Genomic DNA, 12,586 nt, shown 5'->3' with positions numbered 1-12,586 from the left:
GTCCAGCGTTGGGTTCTTTATTTTTTCATGCTGAATCCAACCATATAAAGAACATAAAATTTATATCAATAGTTGGAAAGTTACAAGTAAAAAAGGGACAAAGGTCAAAATTGAAAAACATAGAAAATTCATAAATTCCTCTCTGACCAAAAAGTGCTACAGTACCGGGTGATAAAGAAGTGATACAATGGTGATAAAGAAGTAATACAACAGTGATAAAAGAGTGATAGAAAATTCTGATTGTATTTATCTTTGGTTTCTTGTTTTGTATTTAAATAATAGAATAAGTATAAATATCGGATCGATACGGATTTCTGTTGGGTTAGGAATATTGTTTCCGTTAACCAAACCAAATATCTCGATACGGATCGGATCGAAATAATTAAAATTAAAAAATAATTATTTAACCAAACCAAACTAAATTGTCGGTACGGTACGGTCGGTACGTGAATAATTCGAATTTGATGCCCACCCCTATCTTGGGGTACATCTTTGATAGCTTTACCTTATTTTGAATATCATTCCTTACTCGTGTTCTCTTTAGATGGAAAAGTAGTGGCTTTGCATAAAAATTACTTAGTAACTATAGTTTTGAGAACCATTACATCTACAATATCGGAGGCTAGCTAGGCTTTAGTATATTTGCTCCCACTACCTCAACTCATGCATTCTGGTAATGTCATTTAACTAGAAGAGAATTATGCATGCACAAGCAGTGGCAAGCATTGCTAGTAGAATAGCATGGATGTAGACATATGATTGAAAACCATGGTTAAGCAGAAGTGGTTCCGGTGGGATTTCCCGAACTTGAACAGCGACTTTCATACCCTCAAAGCAGTAACCTCGGCCGCTGAGAAAGAAATATGTATTTGCCTCCGTCAAGTTAAACACGTCCCGCCCGCCTCTTGTAACATTATATATGAAATCTTTGTCAATGCAATTATCATAGCTAGTTTTGTTCACCTCAAGAACATTGTAGATATGCTTATCAAACCCAAAATCTGGATTAATTGGACAGAGAAAATTGCTTGTGAAGGTTAGCAAATTATTATATTGGAGGTAAAAATCAATCTGATGTTTGTGACATGAGAGAGGAACTTACAAAGCCAATCACCCACATAGAAGTTCTCCTGATTTGACCACTCTGTGAAGTCAATATTGGGAGCCCAAGTGAACCTTCCCCCTCCAACTCTATGAAGCACAGGCTGCCTGCATTCAACATGCAGCACTCTAATCATCACCATCAAAATCATCAACCACCTAACTCTACTTTTCAAACCCTCCATTCTCTCTCTCTCTCTCTCTCTCTCTCTCTCTCTCTCTCTCTCTCTCTCTCCCTCGGATTAATTTATGGCCTTGCTAAAAATCAAACCCTCCATGCTTAAAAGGTAGCAGGGCATGCATGTCTCATGCAAAAAGGTACCAGAAGAGAAAAATGAGAAAAGGGGTATGTTATGTTGTTATTGTTGTACCTGTTGAGCATGATTCTTTGGGCTTGATCATCCTGAAGGTGTGTAAAAAGAAAACCCTTTATGCAATTTTATGTTATAATTATCGCTTTTACAACTCTACAAGAAAATCTTTGATGTGTGCTCGAGAAATAAAGATATCATGTTGGATCGTATTGGATGAAGTTTGTCTTTTCTTCAGCATAACTACCAGGTCATGCTTTGCATATTGCAAACCAAATCGAGGGCTTTTGAGGTGTAATTAATTGTAAGATTTCTTACTTCATTGAACTCTTTTTTACTTTTATCTTTATTTCTGAATTATTAAAGACATATACGTGATATCAAAAAAATCTACTAATTAATCGGTTTCATAAAAATACTATAACTATATTACGTTCTTCCCTTATACTTGAAGTCCTATAATGAAACTATTTTAACGAAATTTAATTGTCTTAATTTCTAGACGATTTCGAGTTCCTTTTGGATTTCTGAACTAGTAAAGAACAATAGAAGATTAGATCTCATACAGTTCAAATCCTGTTTTCACCAAAAGACCAATATGTCTACAGAATCAACAAATTCAATATTAATAACTGTGTACATTTTACAGTGTAACTATATTTAATGTGTAATATCCTGCCAAAAGAAAGCTCAAGAAACCTCCAAGAAAATGTGTAACAACCAGTCTTAACATGTTTTGCAAATTTTAAAGACTTATGGAGAATCATATTAATGCAATCAAGTCTGCAAGTGCTATTTAATCAAACAAATTCACTGCCTAAAAATTCAAACAAAACGCTCCTTCCAAATGTTCAAATGTTCAAAATGAATAGCAAGGCACTAGTACTAAATTATAATGAAAAGCAGCAACAGGAGGAGGAGTAGTGATGAAGAAAAAGTAGTAGTAGTAGAAGTAGACGTCGGTGCCGGGGCAGGCGGCAGTGGTCGGAGGACGTTGACGGCAACCTTCAACCCTTGAAAGCAATAGCCCCCACTGCTAAGGAAGTAGTAGGTTTTTGTTTGTGTGAGATTAAACACATCTCTTCCGGCACCACCTGTTATGTTTTTTATGAAATCTTTGTCGATGCACTTTTCATAACTTGTCTTGTTCACCTCCAGCACATTATACTGGTACTTGTCATATCCAAAATCTAATAATATTTACCACCTTCAATTAATTTCATAAGTAATGAATAATTAAAATTAAATATGCACTAATATCAGCTTGGTTTTGATTGATTTGAAGAACAAACATCCATATGAGATAACTCACAGACAAAGAGAGGATGCATGCATGCCTTGGAAATAATTAACAATTGAATTGAATGTACTACTTGAGTTACAAGTCCTTGATAGTTTAATGCTTGATTTACGTGCGAGTCATGTGTGATTAGTAATTCTTTAACATTTTGATTCAAGGAATTATAAAGTATTTTCTAATATTTTTTAATTGGGAATGGGTGAGTTCCACATTTTATTTAATTCTAAGGGGCATTATTATTTAAACTATGTTACATAAAAGTAAATTCGACCGAACCGATCAAATTGGCTGATGGTCTAATTTGTTTTGACCAAAAAGAAGTCACATAATTCATAACCAAACCAAATCATTATGGTTTGATTCAGTTGGAATTTTGAGCTTTTGTAAATCGAGCTAAATTTACATCAGAATTTACTTAGATTATTTTAGTTTACACTCGTAGTCCTATGAAACATTGAAGTTATTGATATTTGATTGTAACTATATTAGTAATGAACTTCGAAGGCAGATGATATGTTGAATTATAGGATGGTTCAATGTGTAGGAAAATGAAAAATATGTAGGAGGTTATAGAATTTTTGTTGTTGTTGTATTTGGGCAATGCAAAAAGGAAAAGGTTTGGACTTATCTGGCAAAAAATAAAGGTTTGGGCTTAGACCAAATTGTCCTATTCAAAGTGTTCAACATTGTCTTAATTTGACTCGGTTTTCTCAGTGATTTTTGTTAAAATCGAACTGAATCAAACCGTTCTATTGAAATTAATTTGACCGCAGTTTAAGAGTAAAACTGATCCAATACATTCCGACGCTAAGTACATACATAATCCGATTAAAGTAGGAGGTACATCTGATATTTTCAGTTGTATACAATAAAGCATAAAGGCAGAGGTTGCAGGCAGAGGTTGCAGGGCCGGCCCAAGGCCATGGCTTTTTGGAGAGATTTTATGGAAACCCAAGGACATCGGTTCATGACACCAAAATTTTCTGAATTTTTAGCCATATGAAAGTTTTGAAAACATTAAAATAAAAATAAAAATTTGGACCACATCAAAACTAAACAATATACCTACATTAACCCTTAAATGTATATTTCTGGGGTGATTTGTGTGAATATGTAGTTCTGTTTTGAGAGTTCACTGAGGGTGCCGAAAGCTTAGGACCAGCCCTAATTAAGGGGGAGAGATATACAATGTCGTTACAAAGATTTTTTTTTTATTGACGTTACAAATTTTGAAGGTATTTAATTTTTACCGGTATGGGTTCCATGTACTGTCTCATAATTATTGAATAATTTGATAATTAATTATGGGGTTTATGTTCAGCAAATTATAAACACCACAAGAGGATACATTATTTTTTAACACAAGCGATAGTCTAAACTACAATGGGGAGGGGGTTTCTCGCATACAAGGTATCATATGAAGGTTCGAATCTGAGACCATTAATCTGAAAATTAAGACTTTTTTTCATCAGGCTAGACCTGTTGGCCAAAAGTTATATAAATTGAGATATAATTATTTGGGAAAGATATGAGAAATGCCTTTGGAAAATAATATTAACAGGTGCAATTGGAGAGGAGCCCATATAAAAATGAAAAAAAAAAAAAAGGGTACAACCTAAGAAAAAGGTAAGAGAGAATTTTTGCTTGTGGGTTTTATGAATAATTCATTTTCCTAGGAAACAAACAAACAAGGAAACAAATTAACAAGCAGTAATCAAAGAAAAAGGATAAATGATGATAATGATGAAGAAGAAGAGAGAGAGAATAAAATTAACTTACAGAGCCAATCACCAACGTAAAATGTTTCGTGAGAAGACCACTCTGTGAGGTTAACGTTTGATGGCCCCCAACTTGTCTTGCTTCCTCCAACAGAATGCATTTTCCCACTGGCATTACCCATCTCAGCTCTCAACGTTATCACCATGGCCACTGTCATGCCCACCGTCAACACCCTTCTCAAACTTAAACCCTCCATCATCACAACTCTCTCTCTCTCTCTCTCTCTCTCTCTCTCTCTCTCTCTCTCTCTATATATATATATATATATATATGGAGTGTTGTTTATGCCAAGAAAAGTTGGGTTCAGGCAGTCTAGGGCTGTCAATGTTAATTCTCATTCATTTTATGTGATTTGGAGTTTACCTCTAAACCCTTGATTTTTTTCTGGATTTAGCAGATTCTGCACCTATTAATTTACATGCATATTTAATGCTGCTTTAATTAATAGGGGCCAAAAATTGTTGAAATGGCCTATTGGCCATTCTTGATTTATTACTGCCATTACTGGATTTTTATTTTCTTTGTTTGTTCGGATAAGTACCGATTTTATTTATTTATTTTTTTGGTTTTTAGTCGCACCTAGACATGCAAACGGATCGTATATACCTTAATCTAAATCCAAATCCATTTATAATCGGATTGTCAAATTCGGATTGTATTCGGACTATCTGATTGCACCTATCAATCCATATCCGTTACACATCAGATTTATTTTGAGATTTACAAAAAATAAAATTTTCATTAGTAGTCTAGTTCTTTTATTGTATTTATCTACTTTTAATATCAATTTTTATATTTAAATTTTATAATAAATATTAGTTTTAAGTGTATTCTTAGTGCTATAAAACTAAAATTACACATTTACACATATAAAGCATAGAAAAACTAAATTATACTTCATACTAAGTCGGATATGATTAACTATAATCCATATCCGGATCCATTTATAATATGATTACCGGATTTGGATTGTAATCGGATTATTGAATTGAGAAGTCCAATCCATCTCCTATTAATTACACTGAATTCAGATCAAAATCCGATTCATAGAAAGGAAGCCTTGACAACTTGAGGATTCATTTATTGAGGATCAATAAATACAACTTAGGGGGCATGAAGCCTAACCAAGATGCATAGAAAATCAGAGGCACATGTACCCAAACCATCTATTTAGACACACAAGATTGACCACATTTTATTTAGGCAATCCACAGGATTGACCACCTTATGTGGCATCCTATGCAGTCATGTCATGTCAATTAATGAATATTGTCATGTTAATTCTTTTTATTTATTTATGAAGATACGACAACACTCTAGCGAGGACATGGCAAGAGTTATAGTTTCATCAATGGAATCAAAAAAGTAAAAACTAACCTTAGAACATCTCCAATAGTAGTAGCAAACCAAACTCTTCAAATTGAAGTTTGTTGAACTACGTGGCAAATTGAAAAGCTTTGTTTGCTACTTAAATATTTTTTGCCGCACCAGACTCTTCAATTCAATTAATGCAATGTTATGGAAAAAAATAAAAAAAATGAAAACATGTTAAAAATGTCTATGTATTAATTATTTAAAAAGAAAAAAAAATGCATGTTTTTTATATTTTCAAGGTAGGTTTTCCAAAGTAAAATTAAAATGTTTTGAAGAGTCAAGGTCAACTTACAAGTCCTGAAGAGAGAGAAAGAGATTGCAGTTTTGATAACTAAGTTTGACAAGGATGTTGGAGAGGGTTTTGATGATGTGGCTCACCTATTTTAGCATTCCAAAGTTGTTGAAGATGTTGTTGCAGACGCTCTTACCAACCTCTCCTTTCCCATATCTTTGCCACTCCTACCAACCCCGACACCACCCAAGTCGCTATGCCATTCACCATATCCCCCACTGCCTTCCTCTCCCTTTTGATAATCTCTCTCTCTCCTTTCCTCACAACCCCTCTTCTGCCTCAACTTTCTTTGAAATATTTAAACAATAGAATAATTGTGTTATAAAAATAAAATAAGCAGAGTATAGGAAGTACCACTAAATATTGGGAGTGGAATTATATTTGCTCTTTGTGGTGTTTACATTGACAAAATTTCTTCTCAGATAGAATTCACTCTCTTTTCTTCTCTAACTCTCACTCTCTTCTCTTCTAATTGGTTGTATATTTTCAACTGAAGGGGAAGCCTATTTATAGGCAATTCCAAAGGCATCCCATGGATGTACAAGGCATCTCCAAACCTTCTTTTTCCAACACCATCATTTCCCCTTTTGACTACCATACTCAACACCATCATTTCTCTTTATGTGGGCTCCACCTATATTATTTACAACAAATTGTTAATTTTAAACAATTTTTCTCATGACAAACGAAACCAACAGCCCTTACACCCTCAACCATATCCCCCATAGCCTTCCTTTCCCTTTTGATAATCTCTCCCTCCCTTCCTCACAACCCCTCTTCCGCCTCAACTTTTGTGGAAATATTTAAACAATAGAATAATTGTTAATTTTAAACAATTTTTCTCATGACAAACGAAACCAATAGCCCCTACACCCTCAACTTTCGTATAAAGGGAATGATTTTTTTTTTTTCCATTTTCAAAGAAAATAGCAAAATGAAGAGCAACATAGTCATTTGCTCCTTTTAACAAAACCAATGTAGATTGTCATTGATTTCTGATGCGTAACGTATTGACTAACACTGTAACCTTTACGGCGGGGACTCCCTAGCAGTTTTCCGACAAATCACATGTACCCCACAGAGCGCGAACCTAAACGAGGGTGAGTTATCGACCCTGATGCTGTTATCCAATGCGTACTGTAGCCAAAACTGAAAATGCCATCTTCGTGGTGGTGGTGATAAAGGTTTCAATAGAGATGGAGATAGATGGATCAATGATCGTTAGATCTTGAAATTGTTGTTGTCGAGAGAGTACCTAGATTTGGGAGAGGACGAGACACATGAATTTCTAGAACAATTGAAGCAGTTTGGTTGATTTTTTCTTTCAACCTTACAGTTATGGGTATCCACAGTTCCATGGCGACATCCTCTTTCAAGTCAGGGAGTAGTTTTTCTTTCTTTGCTTTTATTTTTATTTTTGTTTTTTTGCCCCAGTATCAAGCTTTGTTTTCTTCCTTTTTGTATGTGGTGTTATTTACTTCATCTACTTGTTTTTGCCTTTGTTGAAGCGCATGTCATTTTATTTTATGCTTTTTTCTTTCCTTTATCTTTTTATGAATTTTAGTTTTAGCCACCTTTTCCTTATTTTAATTCTTATCTCCAATAGTTTCCATCTTGTTTAGCATCCTAACTAAATCTTCTTTTGTTTGTGGTGTTGGTTGCGAGGTTGTTTGTCAATCTTGAAGAACCATAGCGTTCACCTTTCGCAGACAATTTTGCAGTGGAGCAGTTACAAGACATGCTGCAGTCTGATGCTGATGCTGTTGCAGTTGGTGTTCTTTTCAGTTGGTCTTGTGACTCGTTCCTGGATTGGACTTTGTTGGACCACTTTGTGCATCATTTATTCATTGTCCACTTGCCCAAGTTTTGCATGTTGGTTGTTGTTGATGAGCAAGCTTTACAGTGGTACTCTTTTTTCCTTTATTGGATTTTCCTTCATTTGGGGGTATTTTAAGACAAGGTTTTAATGAGGCCATTATTGCTCGATCACTAGACTCCACTGGGATCATTTTTGTCCCTCATGTATTATTTTGGGCAATAGTCTTCTTTTTTCTTTTTATTTGTTTCCTCGTGACTGTTTCTGTAACATCATACATCGACCAACGGAGATGAGGTGATGTGCCTTATATATACATGCCCGCCTTCATCTAGCATGAGGCTTTTTGGGAGCTCACTATCTTCGGAGTCATGACAACTCCGAAGTTAAGTGAGTTGGGGCTAGAAGAATCCTAGGATGGGTGACTCATTGGGAAGTTGCTTGTGAGTTCCCAAAAACAAAATCGTGAGGGCAGAGAGGGCGGCCCAAAGCCGACAATATCGTGGTACGGCAGAGCCGATCCCGGGATATGACAATTTGGTATCAAAGCCACTCTGTCGTGTGGTGCTAGTGTGTCGACGAGGACGTCAGACCCCTAAAAGGGGGTGGATTGTAACATCCCACATAGACCAATGGAGAGGGGGTGATGTGCCTTATATGTACATGTCCGCCTCCATCTAACATGAGGCCTTTTGGTAGCTTCCTGGATCTTTTTAAGATCACCATTTTTTCCAAAAGCCTGTCATAGAATCAAAGATGAAAATATCGGCCAATATATCCCTTTTTTTAGTTGTCGATACAGATACAGATGGGTAAGCCTATTTCTTCCCCCTTAATACCTCGGAATTAAGGTATTGGTTTGGAAGGTGGTGAGAAGATTAACAATGTAGCAAGAGTTATGCATGCATGTTGGAGATAAAAGGTTCGGATGGAGTTACAACGCCAGATTTAAACATTTTACGTTAGGGAGTGGAGAAAGTTAAAACTGGAATCGAAGAAGAAATGGGAAGAAATTGAAAATTTGTTGTGTGAACAAGGACTAAATTGTAGAGAAATTTAAAGATGTTGAGGTATCATGTAATTTTAAGAAAGGTTGAGGGGTCGAAGTGTAGTTTCGAAGATTCCGAGATAGTTATGAAATTTTTGTAAGGGGGGTAGGTTGTAACACCCCGTCCTAAAAATCATTGTTCAATTGATTATTTAATATCAAATTATATTTTTGTCCTTCGATGTAGGGGCGCTTTAGTCACTTTTTGTTTAGGAAGGATTTTGGGGAATTGAGTGGCACCGTTGCATAGAGCTCGACGATACGAGTTTGTAGACATGTGGCACGCCCAATTCCGAGCTGTAACGAAGGTGGAAAGATTTAGAAACGAAAAGAACGTAATGAGAATTTTCAAATTTGTTACTACTACAGTACCCGGGGCTACTTTTAGTTGTCGACAGATACAGATGGGTAAGCCTATTTCTTCCCCCTTAATACCTCGGAATTAAGGTATTGGTTTGGAAGGTGGTGAGAAGGTTAACAATGTAGCAAGAGTTATGCATGCACGTTGGAGATAAAAGGTTCGGATGGAGTTACAACTCCAGATATAAACATTTTACGTTACGGATTGGAGAAAGTTAAAACTGGAATCGAAGGAGAAATGGGAAGAAATTGAAAATTTGTTGTGTGAACAAGGACTAAATTATAGAGAAATTTAAAGATGTCGAGGTATCATGTAATTTTAAGAAAGTTTGAGGGGTCGAAGTGCAGTTTAGAAGATTCCGAGATAGTTATGAAATTTTTGTAAGAGGGGTAGGTTGTAACACCCCGTCCTAAAAATCATTGTTCAATTGATTATTTAATATCAAATTACATTTTTGTCCTTCGATGTAGGGGCACTTTAGTCACTTTTTGTTTAGGTAGGATTTTGGGGAATTGAGTGGCACCGTTGCATAGAGTTCAACGATACGAGTTCGTAGACATGTGGCACGCCCAATTCCTAGTTGTAACGAAGGTGGAAAGATTTAGAAACGAAAAGAACGTAATGAGAATTTTCAAATTTGTTACTACTACAGTACCCGGGGCTGCTTTTTATTTTTGGGTTCTTTAGTTTTAACCCATAAAAAACTTAACTAATTTGGAAGAAAGATAATGAATTTTGCTTAATTAATATAAAACCAAAGCCACCTAATTACCAAAAGGACATCCAACAACCCTAAAATTACTACATGTGCCATTGTGCTTAACTGTCAAATACAGTTTATTTAATTATAAACCAAAACTTAAAACTGTCAAAACGACATAACATTCCCACAAAACACAACACAAAACGACACTACTCAAATTTAATCACTTCAAAAATGGTTTCGCGCGACCTTTCATATCCCACTCCAAAAACGCAACCGACGAGCAGAAACGAAGACGACGAGCAATGGCGACGGCGACGACGAGCAACGACCACCGACGACGAGCAACGACCACCGACGACGAGCAACGACCACCGACGACGACAGAAGCTAAACTGTAAGAAAATGAATCAGTACTCTCTTCGATTTTAGGTTTTACACCGACGAAGGTTTCAGTACTGTTTTTGCCTTTTGGTTTCTGGTTGTTTGTCTTCGATTTTGACCAGAAACTGCATTGCAGTTTCTGGTTCCATAATTCAATTTCAGAGTGCTTTTTGCTAGGGTTTATGGGAATGTTATAACTGCTCATGAAGTTAAATGTGTTTTGATATTAGTTTCAGTACTGTTTTTGCCTTTTGGTTTCTTTTCACATCAAATTTTGAGCAGCAGTTTCTGGTTGTTTGTTGCAGATTTTGACCACAAACTGCCGTGCATATCACAAAATGGAACAAGAAATGTCACCACAAAAGAATGAAGCTGAAAACCAACCAAAGCGCAGAATCAAAATGATGGCTCAAAAGATCAAAACAAAGCCAAAGCCAAACTATGATCGGAAAGCAAAGCACCCGGACTATGTCCAATTTCGGTGCAATGCGTATGCTTTCAACAGCATCATTAGAGACATAAAGGACAAGCTCAATGAAAGGCAGAAGAAGATTCTCAAGAAAACCCCTTTCTGGAACTTGATCGAGCTGTTTTACCACCAGAGAATTGACATGAATAACATGAATAAGTCGGACCTTGACTTAGGACAGCTGCTCAAGAAATTTGATTCGGATACAAAGTCCTTCAAATTTGGAACCAAATCATTCCAAATCACAAGCAATGCAGTGACTCAGATTCTAGGACTGCTAAATGAAGGCAAATCTGTCAAACTTGTCAATGATAGGTACACTGCTACCTTCAGAACAAGGCACTTTGGAGAAAAGGGAAAACCATCAAAAAATCAGGTAGAAGCAGAATTACAAAAGACAATTGCCTTGGCAAACCAACCGAAGAAAGAAAAGGCAAAGACAGAGCAAAAGAAAAAAATGAACAAAGGAAAAGAAAAGAAAGAAGCTGAAGAAGAAGAAGAAGAAGAAGTTGATTACGACAAGGAGGTGGTCAGCCTAATATTGATTCTGCTGTGCATGACATTCCTTTTTGCCAACTCTTCATCTACTTTGCATTGGAAATTATTTGAGCACTGTGTGAATCTAGACACACTTTCAAGCTATTCGTGGGCAAGAGCTGTTTCAGCCTACATGAATGAATCCTTGACCGCAAAAGCAAAAGCAAAAGCAAAGAAGGGAGGAGAAGCCTCTATAGGAGCTGTTTCGGGTTGCACTATCCTAATATTGGTAAGTAAACAGTGGCTTATGCAATGCATTTTGAGTTTTAGGCAATGCAGTTTCAATTTAGTGCAATGCAGTTTCCATTTACTGCAATGCAGAAATGGAAACTGCAACGCAGTTTCTGTTTTATCCTATGCAGTTTCCAACCTAATTTCTGATATATCTTGTTTTTGAACGGTGCAGTTTCTACTGTGTGAGAGGACAAACATCATACAACCAATCCTTGGCAAGGAGAAAGAAACTCCTGCCATTCTTAAATGGAGTCTTGTGGAACTCCACACAAGATTCAACCAAATAAAGGACTTGAATGACATCGAGGTATGCAATTTATCGCATGTTCTGTTTTAATGTATCTTGAATGTGAATCCATGCTAAATCATTCTCATTGTACAGGGTATTTTCAAAACTCCTAAAAAGCGAAAAACTACTGGGGAAGAGGAAGACACTGTTGAGAAGGTAATTGAAATCTGTATACAGTGCATTGCAGTTTGTGTTTTCTACATTGCAGTTTGCATTTTATCCAATGCAGTTTCTGAATCATTCAATCTCATTGTACAGGGTATTTTGAAAACATATAAAAAGAGAAAAACTACCGGAGAAGAGGGAGACCCTCTTGACAAGGTATAAGAATCTCTAAACAATGAATTATGCATTTCGGTTTTCGTTTCCTCCAATGCAATGCAGTTTCTAATTAGTTTCTGTTCAATATGCAGGAAAATAAAAAGAAGATGATGAGGGACAACAAGGAGAAGCAGAGGAAGCAGAAAACCAAGGAAAACCTGATGATGCTGATCAAACTCCAGAATTAAAAGAGGCTGGAAAGAAGAAAATGTTTGAGAATGAAGCTGGAAAAGAACCTCTTGCAATTCAAGACCTCTTGGTGAAGTC

The 12,586-nt window shown here is 36.2% G+C and overlaps 3 protein-coding genes across 3 annotated transcripts; 1 reads left to right on the top strand and 2 right to left on the bottom strand.

The window, feature by feature from the left end:
- LOC18773386 (lamin-like protein) lies at positions 688-1,286 on the bottom strand. The gene is made up of 2 exons (XM_020565717.1): positions 1,103-1,286; positions 688-1,001 (listed from the first exon to the last, which is right to left on the bottom strand). Exons 1-2 carry the CDS (start codon positions 1,284-1,286, stop codon positions 688-690), a joined length of 498 nt encoding a protein of 165 aa, XP_020421306.1.
- Positions 2,298-4,684, bottom strand: LOC18775632 (lamin-like protein). The gene is made up of 2 exons (XM_007206409.2): positions 4,492-4,684; positions 2,298-2,602 (listed from the first exon to the last, which is right to left on the bottom strand). Exons 1-2 carry the CDS (start codon positions 4,646-4,648, stop codon positions 2,298-2,300), a joined length of 462 nt encoding a protein of 153 aa, XP_007206471.2. The 5' UTR covers positions 4,649-4,684.
- Positions 10,808-12,507, top strand: LOC109949633. The gene is made up of 4 exons (XM_020565716.1): positions 10,808-11,704; positions 11,882-12,016; positions 12,092-12,154; positions 12,412-12,507. The coding sequence occupies exons 1-4, from the start codon at positions 10,808-10,810 to the stop codon at positions 12,505-12,507; spliced, it is 1,191 nt and encodes a 396-aa protein (XP_020421305.1).

The sequence above is a fragment of the Prunus persica genome, chromosome G6 (assembly GCF_000346465.2).
Source record: "Prunus persica cultivar Lovell chromosome G6, Prunus_persica_NCBIv2, whole genome shotgun sequence".
Lineage (NCBI taxonomy): Eukaryota > Viridiplantae > Streptophyta > Magnoliopsida > Rosales > Rosaceae > Prunus > Prunus persica.
This window is presented reverse-complemented; position numbering and strand designations above follow the sequence as displayed.